The sequence below is a fragment of the Oncorhynchus mykiss genome, chromosome 20 (assembly GCF_013265735.2).
Source record: "Oncorhynchus mykiss isolate Arlee chromosome 20, USDA_OmykA_1.1, whole genome shotgun sequence".
In the NCBI taxonomy this organism is placed as follows: Eukaryota; Metazoa; Chordata; class Actinopteri; order Salmoniformes; family Salmonidae; genus Oncorhynchus; species Oncorhynchus mykiss.
Genome location: NC_048584.1, coordinates 3,447,413 through 3,467,864, shown reverse-complemented (window position 1 = coordinate 3,467,864; position 20,452 = coordinate 3,447,413). Strand labels below are relative to the sequence as shown.

Genomic DNA, 20,452 nt, shown 5'->3' with positions numbered 1-20,452 from the left:
TGTCATGTGGATGGATTTTCTTGGCAAAGGAGAAATGCTCACTAACAGGGATGTAAACACATATGTGCACAACATTTGAGAGAAATAAGCTTTTTCTGCATATGGAACATTTCTGGGATCTTTTATTTCAACACTTTACATGTGTGTGTGTATATATATATATATATATATATATATATATATATATATATATATATATATTTTTTTTTTTCAGTATAAGAAAACCTCTACCTGCATTCGAGAATGGCAAACCTTCCATGTTTGATGGGTGCATTAAACTGTGCTCAGGATCAAACAAACTGATATCTCGGTATTATGACACATTTCAGTCTATCCACCCTCCACAGATCCTACTAATGCAAAAATGGGAGGAAGAGCTGGACACCGAAATACCTGTTGCAGACTGGGAGGTTACCTTAGAATACATCAATACCCATTCAATTTGAGGGCGTCCGAGTGGCGCAGCGGTCTAAGGCACTGCATCTCAGTGCTAGAGGCGTCACTACAGACCCTGGTTAGATTCCAGGCTGTATCACAACCGGCCGTGATTGGGAGTCCCATAGGGCGGCGCACAATTGGCCAGCATCGTCCGGGTTAGGGTTTGGCCGCGGTAGGCCATCATTGTAAATAAGAATTTGTTCTTAACTGATTGCCTAGTTAAATAAAATAAAAACATTTTTTACTCCAGGCATTGTTTGATACAATTTAAGGACTTTAAAATTTGTATTTCTTTATTTTACCAGGTAAGTTGACTGAGAACACATTCTCATTTACAGCAACGAATTAGGGAATAGTTAGAGGAGAGGAGGGAGATAAATGAGACAATTGTACAGTACACTTATCTAAGACAAAGTTACATAGGATTTACCCCGAAGGGGAAGGAAGCAGGTAGGGTGGGCTTATCCTTTTGAGGGGTATTTTATCTAAGACAAAGTTACATAGGATTTACCCCGAAGGGGAAGGAAGCAGGTAGGGTGGGCTTATCCTTTTGAGGGGTATTTTATCTAAGACAAAGTTACATAGGATTTACCCCGAAGGGGAAGGAAGCAGGTAGGGTGGGCTTATCCTTTTGAGGGGTATTTTATCTAAGACAAAGTTACATAGGATTTACCCCGAAGGGGAAGGAAGCAGGTAGGGTGGGCTTATCCTTTTGAGGGGTATTTTATCTAAGACAAAGTTACATAGGATTTACCCCGAAGGGGAAGGAAGCAGGTAGGGTGGGCTTATCCTTTTGAGGGGTATTTTATCTAAGACAAAGTTACATAGGACTTACCCCGAAGGGGAAGGAAGCAGGTAGGGTGGGCTTATCCTTTTGAGGGGTATTTTATCTAAGACAAAGTTACATAGGACTTACCCCGAAGGGGAAGGAAGCAGGTAGGGTGGGCTTATCCTTTTGAGGGGTATTTTATCTAAGACAAAGTTACATAGGACTTACCCCGAAGGGGAAGGAAGCAGGTAGGGTGGGCTTATCCTTTTGAGGGGTATTTTTTTCTAACTTATTTGTCTGTTGATTGAATTAAGTCCGGGTTTGACCTTCTCTTCCCATTTCCATGCTATTTTTGATATATCTACTTTGTTTAAACATGTCAATCAACTTCTGTGATACATTATTTGTTACTGTTATCGTTTGTGTTCAAAAGGAGCTATCAAAAGGATTTGTACATTTGTAAACTTGAATCTTCATTTAAAAATGAAACATATTTGAAACACAAAGCCCCAACGAGAGGGAAGGGCTAGAGGCTTGTTAAGTTAGAAGGCATGAGCCAGCGTCACGGTAACCGAGCCGTTTCTGGGTGTAGAGCCTATCTGGAGAGGTTGCGTGAAGGAGGCGGCTTTCATCATACAAGCCCCGCCTCCTGCCAGACAGCAGTAAACCCAAACACTCAGGGTGAGGGAGGGGCTGGCCTCTGTCGCCTTGAGAACCTTTGGAAGTATGGCAGGGATGGAAAGGGGCTGGGAAAGATTTTGGATGTCCCCGGTCACCACCTGGTTCCCTACCAACCACTCGTTACCTGTACAACACAGGAAATAGTTAGGCAATATCCTATTTAATGGCACACATACAGTCAAACTCATCATAGAATAATATAGCGGATAACAAGCACACATTTCACTCTATCAAGACATAATATCTTAACATAACATAAATGGTAGTATTGCTTGCTGTTTGGGGTTTTAGGCTGGCTTTCTGTACAGCACTTTGAGATACCAGCTGATCTAAGGGCTATATAAATACATTTGATTTGATTTAGAGAGAGACTGAGAACAGGAGTGTTTGAAGATAAGGGCATGTCTGGAAAGAGGGAACAAAGCGAGAAAAAAGCTGCAGCTACATCAGTCAGCATGTCAATTTGTATTTCAACATATGGTGTGAGAGAGTGTGTGTGTCTGCTGCCTGGGACAATCTGGCACAATTTCTAAAATATCCTTCACACCTGTTTAACCATTTAAAAAAGATTGGTGTCGCCAGCCAGTGGGTTAGGGGGAGCTATTGAGAAGGCACGGCAAAAAGGGCCTAGGGATTGGGATGCCACTACGACCCCAGATATAAGGTTTATTTCATATCCAGGTTTGCTTTGACCTTGAATTGGGGAGTGGAAACTATAATGCCCTTCAAACCACAGCAATTTAACTGGAACACTCACTGGAGCCCATTACAGAACATTAAATTGAAAGGGAATGTTTTAGTAACTTTTTCCAGCTTGAGGCATGAATGGGAACAGCTTCACAGTCACATGAACAAGATTATGTTTCAAAATGTTGACAACATTGTGCCCTACTGAACATTACACTGGTGTAATTTTCATTACCTTCTGCTGACAGGGTCCAAAAGCTGGGTGCGTCTTCAGTGAGCTTGGTGCCCTCTGGTAGCGATAGCACCAGCTCCAAGTTGACAGTCTGTCCTGGTGACACTGCCAGTGGTGGCATCTTCACCCTAGAAGCAGATTTGGGGAGCTTGGGGACTTTACAAGGTCCAGAGGACTTAGTTGGTGCAGAGTCTACCGCGTCCTCCAATGAAATGGGGAACTACAAGAGGGGGAGAGAAGAAACACTTGTTTGGTGTTTCTAAAAGAGAAGCTGTATTAAAAAAAGAGTCAAAGGAAAAGCAATCCCCATAACATCTATGGCTTCACACACACAATCATGCTCTTTCTGTCACACACACCCCTCACCAGTGACACGGTCTTGGTGTCCAGGTCCAAGACTTTGAGGTGGTGGTTGTTGGTGTCAGCTACATACAGCACCCTGCCCCCCTCCCCGACACAAAGGCCACCAGGCTCATTGAAGCTGGACTCAGTCAACCCTGGCCCTAACACGTCACCTGCTTCCCCTGTCCCAGCCACAACCAGACACTGCCTGGTTTTTGGGTCCACCACTTTGATCTGAAACAAACAAACACAGCAAGGCTAAGAGGGATTTGATTTGTGAGTACTCTATACAACCAGACCAAACATACATGCACTATGCCCTGAAGGCCTACTGTCTTTTCAAGAAGCAATCTCACAGCAGAGAATATGAAGGCTTTACATTTGTATTGTCTATTGGCTGTTTCAGAGAAAACATCCAATGACACCCCACAAGCTCTTCCTCTTGATGACATTGTCACTGATGTGAAACTGAACTATTTTAGGACATGTGAACATTACCACGTCTGAAAAACGGACCTTGTGGTTATAGGAATCCGCCACATAGAGGAGGCCTTGGTCAGGAGCCCAGGCCACATCGAGAGGGTGCTGGAGCTTTGCGTCCACTCCTTTCCCGTCCACGTCCCCAAACGCAAACAGGTTCTGTCCCCAAAAAACACCACATGAAAAACATGAGTGACGTTACATGTTTCAACTCATTTCAATGCCACTAGTCATCCATCCATCCAGGGCAGGGTTGTCAAACATGTGGCCCAGTTGGAGGGATTCCAATCCAGGCAACAGATTGTTTGGGATATTTTGTTTTGAAACTGTGTAGGAAGAATAATAGACCTACATTCATACAGCTTAACTGTCCAGCTCGCTTAATCAATTACTCAAATGAAAGCATTGAAAATCCACCAAACTATGGAGAGAGGAAATGTTGCTAAATTTCAGTGTGAACCTCATTGAAGAGGTTGCCCCTGGGGCAGAATTTGTTTGGCTCACCTGTTCTAGGGCCAATTTCGATTCAGCAGCCTTGCCATTTTTCAGAGTATTCAGAGTATTACTGAACTGAGTCAACTATTTGTTAAATGAAGCCTTCTGATTGACTTGATGATGAAGCAGCACATTGACTGTATTTCAGAATGGTACTATATTAAGCCTATCCTGGACAAATCATCTGAAGTTTCTCAAGACAGATTACTCTCATATGTAGAAAGTTGAAAACAATGCTCTGCTTGAGGGAGGTTAGTGTAGGTGTGTATTCATTATTAACATCAGGTAAAACATTTTGCAACGGTTTGCTAATGAGAACGAGTGTTTCTTAAGAAGGTCCAATGCAGATGTTTTTATCTCAATATCAAATCCTTTCTGGGCAACAATTAAGTACCTTACTGTGATTGTTTTCAATTAAAATTGTCAAAAATAAATAAAAAAATAGCTTCTTAGCAAAGGGCAATTTCTCTAGCAAGAAATGGACTAGGATTGTTTGGGGAGGCGAAAACCGAAAATGAGCTGTTATTGGCAGAGAGGTGGAACTCTTTCTTATTGGTCTATTAACTAATTTACCACACGGTGATGTCACCATGGAATGCCAAAAGTCTATCCCACCAAAACAGGTTGAAATTTCAGGCAGTCTTTTCTGAAATATTCTACAAAATGTTATGCTGTTTTCAAATGAAACACAATACCTTGCTCTTGTTAAAGAGAGACCCAACCCGTTGCTGGCAGCAGTGCGATAAGGGACATAGAGAGAAATGATTGCAGTTAATGTACAGCCATTGTCAATGGTACAGGATGTCGGCTTCAATACCTTAATGGCATATCTAGAACCAGAATACAAGATGCCATGTCGAAAAACCGTGACGGCCATGATGGAGAAATTGTACAATGATCGTTCTGCATGTACAAAGCGCGAGCCATACGTGGCTTCAACAAAAGATTGTTGGACGTCTATGAACATCACTGCAACGAGCCATCACATTGATGAGAAGTGGGGCATGAAGTCCCATGTACTGACAAATGAGAACATGGAGGAGAGACAACAGAGAACAGCATTAATATCATCGTTGCTTAGTGGGTGGGGAACAGCAGTAAGGTGAGCCTTCTGGTAGGTAGCCAGGACTGAGGTAGATTGAAATGCATTGCGCCCTAGAGGTCATACGGATGACAAGCTCTGTTAATTAATTTAATTTAGATTTAAAAAAATTATAATGTTTCAAATTTTAAGAAAATGTTTACATGTATCAAATCCCTAGCACAGGTACTAAGCGTCAGTTGGGCTAAGCAGACATGGACACAAAGGAAATCCACTCATTTGTGCCCTGGCCTAAACATCCTCACCGGACACAAAATTGGTAGCTAAATGGAGCTTGCAGAGGGTATTTTCAATGAGTGTATTTCAAACGTGAGTAGTTTTTTTGCCTGCGCCATGAAAGCTAACGTTACAAGCTTTCAACCACTTACTGGTTGCAACTATAATTAGCCTAGCTATCTACAGTTGAAGTCAGAAGTTTACATACACTTGGGTTGGAGTCATTAAAACTCGTTTTTCAACCTCTCCATAAATGTATTCTAACAAACTATAGTTTTGGCAAGTCGGTTAGGACATTACTTTGTGCGTGACACAAGTAATTTTTCCAACAATTGTTTACGGACAGATTATTCCACTTATAATTATCACAATTCCAGCGGGTCAGAAGTTTACATACACTAAGTTGACTGTGCCTTTCAACAGCTTGGAAAATTTCAGAAAATGATGTCATGGCTTTAGAAGCTTCTTGATAGGCTAATTGACATCATTGGAGTCAATTGGAGGTGTACCTGTGGATGTATTTCAAGGCCTACCTTCAAACTCAGTGCCTCTTTGCTTGACATCATGGGAAAATCAATAGAAATCAGCCAAGACCTCAGAAAACAAATTGTAGACCTCCATAAGTCTGGTTCATCCTTGGGAGAATTTTCCAAAATGCCTGAAGGTACTACATTCATCTGTACAAACAATAGTATGCAAGTATAAACACTATGGGACCACACAGCCATCATACCACTTAGGAAGGAGACGCGTTCTGTCTCCTAGAGATGAACGTGCGAAAAGTGCAAATCAAGCCCAGAACAACAGCAAAAGGACCTTGTGGAGATGCTGGAGGAAACAGGTACAAAAGTATCTATATATCCACAGTAAAATGAGTCCTATATCAACATAACCTGAAAGGGCGCACAGCAAGGAAGAAGCCACTGCTCCAAAACCGCCATAAAAAAGCCAGACTACGGTTTGCAACTGCACATGGGGACAAAGATCGTACTTTTTGGAGAAATGTCCTCTGGTCTGATGAAACAAAAATAGAACTGTTTGGCCATAATGACCATTGTTATGTTTGGAGGAAAAAGGGGGATGCTTGCAAGCCAAAGAACACCATCCCAACCGTGAAGCACGGGGGTGGCAGCATCATGGGGGTGCTTTGCTGCAGGAGGGACTGGTGCACTTCACAAAATAGATGGCATCATGAGGGAGGGAAATTATGAGATGTTGCTTCAATATATCCACAAGAGATCAGTCAGGAAGTTAAAGCTTGGTCGCAAATGGGTCTGCCAAATGGACAATGACCCCAAGCATACTTCCAAAGTTGTGGCAAAATGGCTTAAGGACAACAAAGTCAAGGTATTGGAGTGGCCATCACAAAGTCCTGACCTCAATCCCATTGAAAATTTGTGGGCAGAACTGAAAAAGCGTGTGCGAGCAATGAGGCCTACAAACCTGACTCAGTTTCACCAGCTGTCAGGAGGAATGGGCCAAAATTCACCCAACCGATTGTGGTAAGCTTGTGGAAGGCTACCCGAAACGTTTGACCCAAGTTAAACAATTTAAAGGCGATACACTCAATTAGTATTTGGTAGCATGTAAATGTCTGACCCACTGGGAATGTGATGAAAGAAATAAAAGCTGAAATAAATCACTCTACCATTACTCTGACGTTTCACATTCTTAAAATAAAGTGGTGATTCTAACTGACCTAAGACAGGGAATTTTTACTAGGATTAAACGTCAGGAATTGTGAAAAACTTTAAATGTAGTTGGCTAAGGTGTATGTAAACTTCCGACTTCATCTGTACGTCCGCATTGTGCATCTGTCATGTTTCCGATATGTTTTTTAAAGAGCACAATTCCCAAACTCTTGATTTGTTGGGACTGTTGTCTGTCTGAAGAGCACCCTCCCCGGAATTATTTTTCTCCCCTTTCAAAGGGGCCAAGAGAAATCCATGTGTTCCCCAGACCTAGTGCTGTTGCCCTAGGTCTGGTATTTCCAAGACTACACTATAGCCCAGTGGTTCCCAACTCTAGTCCTTGAGTACCCCCCAAAAGCACACATTTTTGCTGTGGTTTTAAAAAACAGAAATAGCTTATTTACATAAGTATTCAGGCGATAAGACTCAAAATTGAGTTCATGTGCATCCTGTTTCCAGTGATCATCCTTGAAATATTTATACAGGTTGATTGGATTTACCTGTGGTAAATACAATTGATTGGACATGATTTGGAAAGGCACATCTGCCTATATAAAGTATTACAGTTGACAGTGCATGTCAAAGCAAAAACCAAGCCATGAGGTCAAAGGAATTGTCCGTAGAGCTTTGAGACAGGATTATGTCGAGACACAGATCTGGGGAAGGGTACCAAATCATTTCTGCAGCATTGAAGGTCCCCAAGAACAGTGGCCTCCATTATTCTTAAATGTAAGACATTTGGAACCACCAAGAGTTCCTGGAGTTGAACACCTGGCCAAACTGACCAATCGGGGTAGAAGGGCCTTGGTAAGGGAGGTGACCAAGAACCCGATGGTCACTCTGACAGAGCTCCAGAGTTCCTATGTGGCGAACCGTACAGAAGGACAACCATCTCTGCAGCACTCCACCAATCAGGCCTTGTTGGTAGAGTGGCCAGACAGAAGCCACTCCTCAGTAAAAGGCATGACAGCCGCTTGGAGTTTGCCAAAAGGCACCTAAAAGGAAAAAGCGAAGGGGTCTGAATACTTTCCGAATGCCTCACAAAGAATGGCACCTATTGGTAGCTGGGAAAAAAAAAAAGACTGAATATCCCTTTGAGCATGGTGAAGTTATTAATTACACTTTGGATGGTGTATCAATACATATACTTCTTCGCCACAGTGTGTGGGTGGGCCATTTCAGATCGTCAGCGATGTGTATGCCGAGGAACTTGAAGCTTTCCACCTGCTCCACTGCGGCCCCGTTGAAGTGGATAGGGGGGTGCTCCCTCTGTCGTTTCCTGAAGTACACTATCAGCTCCTTTGTTTTGTCGACATTGAGTGAGGTTATTTTCTTGGCACCACACTCCCAGGGTCCTCACCTCTCTGTAGGCGGTCTCATCATTGTTGGTAATCAGACCTACTACTGTTGTGTCTTCTGCAAACTTGATGATTGAGTTGGAAGATTGCGTGGCCACGCAGTCCTGGGTGAACAGGGACTACAGGAGGGGGCTGAGCACTCACAATTGTGGGGCCCCTGTGTTGAGGATCAACGAAGTGGAGGTGTTGTTTCTACCTTCACCACCTGGGAGCAACCCGTCAGAAAGTCCAGGACCCAGTTGCACACGGTGGGGTTCAGTCCCAGGGCCCCGAGCTTAAAGATGAGCTTGGAGGGGTACTATGGTGTTGAATGCTGAGCGATAGTCAATGAACAGGATTCTTACACAGGTAGCTCTCTTGTACAGATGAGATAGGTCAGTGTGCAGTGTGATTGCATCGTCTGTGGATCTATTGGGGCGGTAAGCCCCTAAGTGGGTCTAGGGTGTCAGGTAAGGTAGAGGATTGATCCTTAACTAGCCTCTCAAAGCACTTCATGATGACAGAAGTGAGTGCTATGGGGCGATGGTTATTTAGTTCAGCTACCTTTGCTTCTTGGGTACAGGAACAATGGTAGACATCTTGAAGCAAGTGGGGACAGCAGACTGAGATAGGGAGAGATTGAATAGGTCCGTAAACACTCCAGCCAGCTGGTCTGCGCATGCTCTGAGAACGCAGCTAGGGATGGCATCTGGGCCGGAAGTCTTGCGAGGGTTAACACGCTTAAATGTCTTACTCAAGTCGGCCACGGAGAAGGAGAGCCCACAAGGGGCCGAGTTGGTGGCACTGTGTTATCCTCAAAGTGGGCAAAGAAGGTGTTTAGCTTGTCCGGAAGCAAGACCTCAGTGTCCGCGACGTGGCTGGTTTTCCTTTTGTAGTCTGTGATTGTCTGTAGACCCTGCCACATACGTCTCGTGTCTGGGCCGTATAATTGCGACTCTACTTTGTCTCTATACTGACTTTTTGCCCGTTTGATTGCCTTACGAAAGGAATAGCTATACTGTTTGTATTCTTCCATATTCCCAGTCACCTTGCCATGGTTAAATGCGGTGGCTAGCACTTTCAGATTTGCACGAATGCTGCCATCTATCCACGGTTTTTGGTTAGGGTAGGTTTTAAATAGTCACAGTGGGTACAACATCTCCTATACACTTCCTGATGAACTCAGTCAGTATATCCATGTATTTGTTGATGTTATTATCAGAGGAACATATCCCAGTCTGCATGATCAAAATAATCTTAAAGCGTGGATTCCAATTGGTCAGACCAGCGTTGAATAGTTCTTAGCACGGGTACTTCCTGTTTGAGTTTCTGCCTATAGGAAGGGAGAAGAAAAAGGGAGCCGTGATCAGATTTGCCGAAGGGAGGGCGGAGGGCCTTGTAGGCATCCCAGAAGTTGGAGTAGCAGTGGTCAAGTGTTTTAGCAGCGCAAATACTACAGTCAATGTGTTGATAGAACTTCGGTAGCGTTTTCCTCAAATGTGCTTTGTTAAAATCCCCAGCTACAATAAATGTGGCCTCAGGATACTTTGCATAAAGTCCAGTGAAGTATACACGGCTGTATATATAACCGAAGAGAAATCGCTTGGGAGGTAATATGGTCGGCATTTGATTGTGACGTATTCTAGGTCGGATGAACAAAAGGACATGAGTTTCTGTATGTTATTACAATCACACCATCACTGGTTAATCGTGAAACGTACACACCCCTGCCTTTCTTCTTCACGGAGAGTTCTTTATTCTTGTCTGTGCGATATACTGAGAACCCAGCTGGCTGTATGGACAAAGACAGTATATCCCCAAAGAGCCATGTTTTCATGAAATAGAGTATGCTACAATCCCTGGAAGGAGATTCTCACCATGAGCTTGTCTACATTTTTATCCAGAGACTGAACATTAGCGAGTAATATACTTGGAAGCAGTGGATGGTGAAGAAGAAGTCCACTCCGAATACCTCTTCTACCCCGGCGGTATTTTGGATCAGCCTCTGGAATCAGTTCGTATTCCCGGTCGTAATGCTGGTGAGTTACCACCGCTCTGATATCCAAAATGTCTTTCCGGCAGTATGTAATAAACAATTCCCTGGACTAATAATGCAAGAAAAAAAAACACACAAAAACTGCAAATACTGCAAAGTTACTTAGGAGCTAGAAGCAGAGCTGCCCTATCTGTCAGCGCCATCTTTATATTTAAATATTAATTTAACCTTTATTTAACTAGGCAAGTCAGTTAAGATCAAGTTATTCTTTACAATGACATCCTACCCCATGCCAAACCGTAACCCAGACAACGGGCCAATTGTGCGCCGTCCTATGGGACTCCCAATCACGGACGGTTGTGATCACAGGGTCTGTAGTGACGCCTCTAGCACTGAGATGCAGTGCCTTAGACTGCTGCGCCACTCGGGAGCCCCACCTTGCTTTATTAACTATAAAGACTCACTGCTGTCATCGCTGCCAAAGGCGCTTCTACAGAGTACTGACTCAGGGGTGTGAATACTTACAGTAACAGTCGAAAGTTTGTCTGCACCTACTCATTCAAGGGTTTTTATTTATTTTTTACTATTTTCTACATTGTAGAATAATAGTGAAGACATCACAACTATGAAATAACAGATATGAAATCATGTAGTAACCAAAAAAAAAAAATGTCAAACTAATCAAAATATATTTTAGATTTTTCAAAGTAGCCACCCTTTGCCTTGATGACAGCTTTGCACACTCTTGGTATTCACTCAACCAGCTTCACCTGGAAGGCATTTCCAACAGTCTTGAAGGAATTCCCACATATGCTGAGCACTTGTTGGCTGCTTTTCCTTCACTCTGTGGTCCAACTCATCCCAACCCATCTCAATTTGGTTGAGGTTGGGGGATTGTGGTGGCCAGGTTATCTGATGCAGCACTGCATCACTCTCCTTGGTCAAATGGCACTTACACAGCCTGGAAATGTGATTTGGGTCATTGTATTTTTTTTTTATTATGGATTCCCATCAGCTGTTGCCAAGGCAGCAGGTACTCTTCCTTGGGTCCGGCAGAATTAAGGCAGCTATACAGTTTTTAAAACATTACAATACATTCATTACAGAATTCACTAAGTAAGCCCTCAGGCCCATACTCCACCTCCACATATCTACAACACAAAATCCATGTGTACGTTTGTGTATAGCACGTATGTTATCATGTGTGTGTATGCATGTGTCTGCGTCTACGTTTGTTACTTCACAGTCCCCGCTGTTCCATAAGGAGTATTTTTTACCTGCTTTTTAAATATCTGATTCTACTGCTTACAAATACACCTCCTCCTCCATGCTTCATGGAGATCATCCGTTCACCTACTCCGTCTCAAAAAGACATAGCAATTGGAACCAAAAATAGCAAACGACAGATTTCCACCGGTCTAATGTCTATTGCTAGTGTTTCTTGGCCCAAGCAAGTCTCTCTTCTTATTGGTGTCCTTCAGTAGAGGTTTCTTTGCAGCAATTCAACCATGAAGGCCTGATTCACGCAGTCTCCGCTGAACAGTTGATGTTGAAATGTCTGTTACTTGAATTTTGTGAAGCATTTATTTGGGCTGCAATCTGAGGCTGGTAACTCTAATGAACTTTTCATCTGCAGCATAGGTAACTCTGGGTCTTCCTGTCCTGTGGCAGTCCTCATGAGAGCCAGTTTCATCATAGTGCTTAATGTTTTTTACAACTGCACTTGAAGAATCATTCAAAGTTCTTGAAAATGTTCCACATTGACTGACCTTGATGTGTTAAAGTAATGATAGACTGTCATTTCTCTTTGCTTATTTGAGCTGTTCTTGCCATAATATGGACGTGGTCTTTTACCAAATCATCTGTACACCACCCCTACCTTGTCACAATACAACTGAATGGCTCAAACGCATTAAGAAAATAAATTCCACAAATTAACTTTTAACAAGGCACACCTGTTAATTGAAACGCAGTCCCAGCGACTACCTCGAAGATGGTTGAGAAAATGCCAAGAGCGTGCAAAGCTGTCATCATTGCAAAGGGTGGCTACTTTGAAGAAATTAGTTTAACCTTTCTGGAGCAGGCTATCCGCTAGCGACCCTCCTCGACAACATCCGGTGAAATTGCAGAGCGCCAAATTCAAAATACAGAAAGTCATAATAAGCATTCATAAAAAATACAAGTGTTATACATTGGTTTAAAAGAGGAACTTCTTGTTAATCCAGCCGCTCTGTCAGATTTCAAAAAGGCTTTAAGGCGAATGCGATTATCTGAGGACAGCGCCCCGCATACAAAAACATACAAACATTTTACAACTAAGTAAAGGAATTACAAAAGCTTTGAAGATCTTCATATGGTTGCAGTCACAAGAGTCCCAGCTACACAATAAATGTTCATTTTGTTCAATAAAGTCCCTCTTTATATCCCAAAAAATTATTTTGTTCAGTAATCCACTGGCTCAAAAGCGGTCAAAACATGCAGACGAATAAATCCTAATAGTACCGGTAAAGTTCGTTGAAACATGTCAAACGATGTTTATAATTAATCCTCAGGTTGTCTATTGTTTAAATAATTGATAATATTTCAACTGGACAATAGCGTATTCAATAGAAAGGAAAAACAAAATCGGTCACACGCGCAAACCAGCACTGCATGATTCTACAGTCCACTGACAGAAAGGTCTCATTCTTCTTCATTTTTCAGAAAACAAGCCTAAAACAATGTCTAAAGACTGTTGACATCTAGTGGAAGCCATAGGAACTGCAATCTGGGTCCTAACCCATTAGATACTCTATAGGAATTCAATTGAAAAATGCCCACATCAAAAAATCCCACTTCCTGTATGGATTTTCCTCAGGTTTTTGCCTGCCGTATCAGTTCTGTTATAGTCAGACATTATTTTAACAGTTTTGGAAACGTTAGAGTGTTTTCTATCCAAATCTACCAATTATATGCATATCCTAGCTTCTGGGCCTGAGTAACAGGCAGTTTACTTTGGGCATGCTTCTCATCCAGACGTCGAAATACTGTCCCCAAGCCGTAAGAAGTTAACTCTACAGGATCGGTGGGTCCCCCATGGGACGGTTGAGCTAACGTAGGCTAATGCGATTAGCATGAGGGTGTAAGTAACAAGAACATTTCCCAGGACATAGACATATCTGATATTGGCAGAAAGCTTAAATTCTTGTTAATCTAACTGCACTGTCCAATTTACAGTAGCTATTACAGTGAAATAATACAATGCTATTGTTTGAGGAGTGCACAGTTATGAACTTATGAAAAGTTATGAATTAACCAATTAGTCACATTTGGGCAGTCTTAGTACAACATTTTGAACAGAAATGCAAAGGTTCATTGGATCAGTCGAAAATGTTGCACATACACAAGTGGCCAAAATCTAAATTGCGCCTTGGCTGGAATAATACATTATGGCCTTTCTCTTGCATTTCAAAGATGGTACAAAATAAATATGGTTTTTGCTTTGTATTATCTTGTACAAGATTTAATGTGTTATATTCTCCTACATTAATTTCACATTACCACAAACTTCAAAGTGTTTCCATTCAAATGGTATCAAGAATATGCATATCCTTGCTTCAGATCCTGAGCTTTGGGTATGTCATTTTAGGCGAAAACGGATGTATATTATTAAATCCAATTTATATTCATCTTCTGCTTCAGAAAACAAGAGTGACGCAACAAAGAAATCATATTGGTTTGACTGTAGTGGAATTTCGGGAATTCAAATAAATAGCCATATAATCTCCTTGTGAGCTCAATAAATCAAAATGGTTGGATAACACACCCATTATAAAGATATTAATCATTTCAAAAGGTTTGGAAACTTGCCACGACTGTCAACTAAACTTGCAACAAATGTTACATGGCGCTAGTAATGCTTTTCAAATCTTGTCACGACAAATGCTGTAATAATTCGGCCACTGCTCCAATTAAATCATAAAAAAACTCCCTCGTTGCTTGTTTGTTGTAACCCCTACGGCACAATATGGTTTATCCTTCCTTTATAAAGAACCAGGAAGACAAAGTGGTGAGAGGAACATAAACTGGGTGTGATTAGAGGGGGGTAAGCAATGCCTCACAGAGCGCTGAGCGATAGCCTGGAATCAAGTTCTCCCTTCACCAGCCCCCTGCACCCTCGCCCTATTTAGAGAGAACAAGGCCCATAGGTGCCATTTGGGATGCACCCCTACTGTATAGTGTTTGTCGGGCTCAGGAGAGAACAGCCTAACATCAAGGATCAGCTTAAAAGTATAAATCTTCATCTTTAGGTGAAAGGGGGTCGAAACTTCTCTGACCCTGGATCAGTGTCTAGAGGTGGCGTCATTCTACTAAGTGTGGGGAACTGGAACTGCAACACTTGAACCATGGAGTCCTGTTGACATTGATACTAATATATTGATGATAAATTGAGATAAAAATGACCAGCGGATTCCTTTGGGGTTGCAACTAGATTGTGCCCAGAAACTTTGGTTTGGTTTTAATTTTGGATTCATGAGGAAAAAAGCTAAACATAAAACCCTGTGTCCCAATCCTTGACGCTCAGAAATACCTCTAAGAATAAGTGGAGGTTACCCCATAGATATAGAAGACTATTGTTCTTGCTGTATTGTCTATGGGTTACCCCTAACCACTGATACGGGCATAGATATTTTTCCTCCTCCTAAGGGTTAAGGTTAAGATTGGGGTTATGCTAATGTGAGGTTAGGGGTATCTTTTACCTTGAGCCCCCCCCCCCCCCCCCCCCCAACCGTTCCATCACAGGACTGACTCACCAGGGGATCTCTCTCGCCCCCCACCAGCAGTTTGACGGCGCCGTCCTTCAGAGCCAGGGAGCGCACAGTGCTGCTCTCACTGTCGGCCACGTACAGGCACCCCCAGGGCTCCTCCGGAGCGGGGGCCAGGCCCGAGGGCTGGGCAAAGCCGGCCTTTTGGGGGTAGGCGTTGTTGCGGTTCTCTTCGTTGCCACTGCCGGCGAAGCGCACACACGTCCCCGCTTTGGACTCGCTGGAGGGAGTTGTCATGCTGTTAATATTATCATCTGTGCGTATGTAGCCTATGTGATCCAGTGGTTAGTTCCGCGGAACCTGGCACACATGTATATCAGTCGGCATGGGCTCGAATCCGACCCATGCCCTTCTGACTCATAATATCGCCTAACTTTCCTGTCCCTTCTTCACTGTCCTCTCTCAATGAATACATAAAACCCTCCAAAATAAAATGATAATCCATCACAGGCACTAAAGCTTACAGTCAAATCGATGGAATGGTGAAATATCACAACATTGGTCTGTAAACCAATCCTAGCCTCAGGAGGCCCATTGTTTGATCCGAAGGAACTGGATTGGTGTTACTTAAGTAATATGGTGCAAGCTCCCCTGACATCTGTCACATTATTGGGTTCTCGTACAGATTTGAAAACACCAAAAGGGGTAGATAGAAGCTAATAGCCTACTTGATTCTAGACTGAATATATGGAAGAACAACATTATCAGGCCCTGAAACAGTTGCCAGTGCAATTATGTGCCAGTCGCTCACCTTCTTTTAGGCAACTTCCCATTTTCCAGGAACAGAGCCCAGATCTGGTGTGTCCCTGCCATGGCCACCCACAGCATGTTATCCTCCTCACCGCCTGGAAAGTAACACCGAAATACACCTTTCACACTACTGAGCGAGCCGAATCGAGCAAAGCCGAGCTATACTGTACTGCTCTTGCCTGATCACACATCCACCTTTCTTTACCAGATCCATTGACTTGATCTGAGATTACCTCAAATAACCAGGAAGGCCAGATGGATTTTAAAAAAGTATTCAAGGCATATACCAGGGCCATACACTTGAATACTTTAGATCTGCAACAAGACATTGAGTACACAGGACCCAAATATTTCAGAGCTCGTACTAATGCTTTTAGTCATTGGATACAGTCTAAAATAAATCCTTTATATTCAAGCAAGGACACAAAACATCTCTCCTATACTCACATGCTACCCATATCAGCTTAAACAGAGTAATATTTGCTAGCAAATCTCTATGGGGTCAATTTCACACCTTAAGTATTGAATTCAAAATAAAATAAATTGTAAATATGAAAAATAAAGTTGAAAATGTAAAAAATAATATTTGAGGAGAAGTGAAATGATGGATGTTGAGATAACAAAACAAATGAAAAGGAACATGTGTAGAATTGTAAACAAAAACAATGCTGGGTTCAGCAAAATTAAAGCAAAAAAATACATCACATTCACAACAGATTTCATATAGTCCCCACTGTTCCATAAGGTGTATTTGTCTGTTTTTTAAATATAATTTTACTGCTTGCATGAGTTATTGATGTGGACTAGAGTTCTATGTGGTCATGGCTCTATGTAGTACTATGCGCCTCCCAGAGTCTGTTCTGGACTTGGGGACTGTGAAGAGACCTCTGTTGACATGTCTTGTGGGGTCTGAGCTGTGTGCCAGTAGTTCAAACAGACAGCTCGGTGCATTCAACATACCTCTAACAAATACAAGTTGTGATGAAGTCAATCTCTCCTCTACTTTGAGCCAGGAGAGATAGACATGCATATTATTAATGTTAGCTCTGTGTATCCATCCAAGGGCCAGCCATGTTGCTCTGTTCTGAACCAATTGCAATGGTCCTAAGTCTCTCTGTGGCACCTGACCACTGGACTGAACAGTAGCCCCGGTGCGACAAAACTAGGGCCTGTAGGACCTGCCTTGTTGATAGTGTTGTTAAGAAGGTAGAAACTAGGGCCTGTAGGACCTGCCTTGTTGATAGTGTTGTTAAGAAGGCAGAAACTAGGGCCTGTAGGACCTGCCTTGTTGATAGTGTTGTTAAGAAGGCAGAAACTAGGGCCTGTAGGACCTGCCTTGTTGATAGTGTTGTTAAGAAGGCAGAAACTAGGGCCTGTAGGACCTGCCTTGTTGATAGTGTTGTTAAGAAGGTAGAAACTAGGGCCTGTAGGACCTGCCTTGTTGATAGTGTTGTTAAGAAGGCAGAAACTAGGGCCTGTAGGACCTGCCTTGTTGATAGTGTTGTTAAGAAGGCAGAAACTAGGGCCTGTAGGACCTGCCTTGTTGATAGTGTTGTTAAGAAGGCAGAAACTAGGGCCTGTAGGACCTGCCTTGTTGATAGTGTTGTTAAGAAGGTAGAAACTAGGGCCTGTAGGACCTGCCTTGTTGATAGTGTTGTTAAGAAGGTAGAAACTAGGGCCTGTAGGACCTGCCTTGTTGATAGTGTTGTTAAGAAGGTAGAAACTAGGGCCTGTAGGACCTGCCTTGTTGATAGTGTTGTTAAGAAGGTAGAAACTAGGGCCTGTAGGACCTGCCTTGTTGATAGTGTTGTTAAGAAGGTAGAAACTAGGGCCTGTAGGACCTGCCTTGTTGATAGTGTTGTTAAGAAGGTAGAAACTAGGGCCTGTAGGACCTGCCTTGTTGATAGTGTTGTTAAGAAGGCAGAAACTAGGGCCTGTAGGACCTGCCTTGTTGATAGTGTTGTTAAGAAGGCAGAAACTAGGGCCTGTAGGACCTGCCTTGTTGATAGTGTTGTTAAGAAGGCAGAAACTAGGGCCTGTAGGACCTGCCTTGTTGATAGTGTTGTTAAGAAGGCAGAAACTAGGGCCTGTAGGACCTGCCTTGTTGATAGTGTTGTTAAGAAGGCAGAAACTAGGGCCTGTAGGACCTGCCTTGTTGATAGTGTTGTTAAGAAGGCAGAAACTAGGGCCTGTAGGACCTGCCTTGTTGATAGTGTTGTTAAGAAGGCAGAAACTAGGGCCTGTAGGACCTGCCTTGTTGATAGTGTTGTTAAGAAGGCAGAAACTAGGGCCTGTAGGACCTGCCTTGTTGATAGTGTTGTTAAGAAGGTAGAAACTAGGGCCTGTAGGACCTGCCTTGTTGATAGTGTTGTTAAGAAGGTAGAAACTAGGGCCTGTAGGACCTGCCTTGTTGATAGTGTTGTTAAGAAGGCAGAAACTAGGGCCTGTAGGACCTGCCTTGTTGATAGTGTTGTTAAGAAGGTAGAAACTAGGGCCTGTAGGACCTGCCTTGTTGATACTGTTGTTAAGAAGGTAGAAACTAGGGCCTGTAGGACCTGCCTTGTTGATAGTGTTGTTAAGAAGGCAGAAACTAGGGCCTGTAGGACCTGCCTTGTTGATAGTGTTGTTAAGAAGGTAGAAACTAGGGCCTGTAGGACCTGCCTTGTTGATAGTGTTGTTAAGAAGGTAGAAACTAGGGCCTGTAGGACCTGCCTTGTTGATAGTGTTGTTAAGAAGGTAGAAACTAGGGCCTGTAGGACTTGCCTTGTTGATAGTGTTGTTAAGAAGGTAGAAACTAGGGCCTGTAGGACCTGCCTTGTTGATAGTGTTGTTAAGAAGGTAGAAACTAGGGCCTGTAGGACCTGCCTTGTTGATAGTGTTGTTAAGAAGGTAGAAACTAGGGCCTGTAGGACCTGCCTTGTTGATAGTGTTGTTAAGAAGGCAGAAACTAGGGCCTGTAGGACCTGCCTTGTTGATAGTGTTGTTAAGAAGGTAGAAACTAGGGCCTGTAGGACCTGCCTTGTTGATAGTGTTGTTAAGAAGGTAGAAACTAGGGCCTGTAGGACCTGCCTTGTTGATAGTGTTGTTAAGAAGGTAGAAACTAGGGCCTGTAGGACCTGCCTTGTTGATAGTGTTGTTAAGAAGGTAGAAACTAGGGCCTGTAGGACTTGCCTTGTTGATAGTGTTGTTAAGAAGGTAGAAACTAGGGCCTGTAGGACCTGCCTTGTTGATAGTGTTGTTAAGAAGGTAGAAACTAGGGCCTGTAGGACCTGCCTTGTTGATTGTGTTGTTAAGAAGGCAGAAACTAGGGCCTGTAGGACCTGCCTTGTTGATAGTGTTGTTAAGAAGGCAGAGCAGCAATTTATTTTGGACAGATACTGTTGTATCAATATGTTTTGACCATGACATTTTACAATTCAGGGTTACTCCAAGCAGTTTACTCTCCTCAACTTGGTCAATTACCACATTCTTTATTACAAGATTTAGTTGAGGTTTAGGGTTTGGTGAATTATTTGTCCCAAATACAATTCTTTTAGTTTTTGAAATATTTAGGATTAACTTATTTTGGCACCCATTCTGAAACTAACTGCAGCTCTTTGTTAAGTGTTGCAGTCATTTCAGTAGCTGTGGTAGCTGACGTGTATAGTGTTGAGTCATCCGCATACAGTTTAAGTCATAAGTTTACATACACTTACACTTTTTCAACCACTCCCCAAATTTCTTGTTAACAAACTATAGGTTTGGCAAGTCGGTTAGAACATCTACTTTGTGCATGACAAGTAATTTTTCCAACAATTGTTTACAGACAGATTACTTCACTTATAATTCACTGATTCACAATTCCAGTGGGTCAGAAGTTTACATACACTAAGTTGGATGTATTTCAAAGCATACCTTCAAACTCAGTGCCTCTTTGCTTGACATCATGAGAAAATCAAAAGAAAATCAGCCAAGACCTCAGATAATACATTGTAGACCTCCACAAGTCTGGTTCATCCTTGGGAGCAATTTCCAAACGCCTGAAGGTACCATGTTCATCTGTACAAACAATAGTACGCAAGTATAAACACCATGTGATCACGCAGCAGTCATACCGCTCAGGAAGGAGACGCGTTCTGTCTCCTAGAGATTAACGTACTTTGGTACGAAAAGTACAAGATGTGAAGATGCTGGAGGAAAAAGTATCTATATCCACAGTAAAACGAGTCCTATATTGACATAACCTGAAAGGCTGATTAGCAAGGAAGAAGCCACTGCTCCAAAACCGCCATAAAAAAAGCCAGACTACGATTTGCAACTACACATGGTGACGAAGATCGTACTTTTGGAGAAATGTCCTCTAGTTTGATGAAACAAAAATAGAACTGTTTGGTCATCGTTATGTTTGGAGGAAAAAGGGGGACGCTTGCAAGCTGAAGAACACCATCCCAA

At 42.7% G+C, this 20,452-nt stretch overlaps 1 protein-coding gene across 1 annotated transcript in view; it reads right to left on the bottom strand.

Moving 5' to 3' along the window:
* Nucleotides 1–303: 303 nt before the first annotated feature.
* Nucleotides 304–20,452, bottom strand: part of nhlrc2 (NHL repeat containing 2) — a 53,786-nt gene continuing 33,637 nt past the window's right edge. The window contains exons 7-12 of the mRNA XM_021575469.2: nucleotides 16,023–16,116; nucleotides 15,260–15,491; nucleotides 3,666–3,788; nucleotides 3,174–3,383; nucleotides 2,811–3,027; nucleotides 304–2,012 (exon numbers count right to left, since the gene is read on the bottom strand). Coding sequence (XP_021431144.2) covers nucleotides 1,750–2,012; nucleotides 2,811–3,027; nucleotides 3,174–3,383; nucleotides 3,666–3,788; nucleotides 15,260–15,491; nucleotides 16,023–16,116 — 1,139 coding nt within the window. The 3' untranslated portion in view covers nucleotides 304–1,749. The remainder of the gene's footprint in view (nucleotides 2,013–2,810; nucleotides 3,028–3,173; nucleotides 3,384–3,665; nucleotides 3,789–15,259; nucleotides 15,492–16,022; nucleotides 16,117–20,452) is intronic.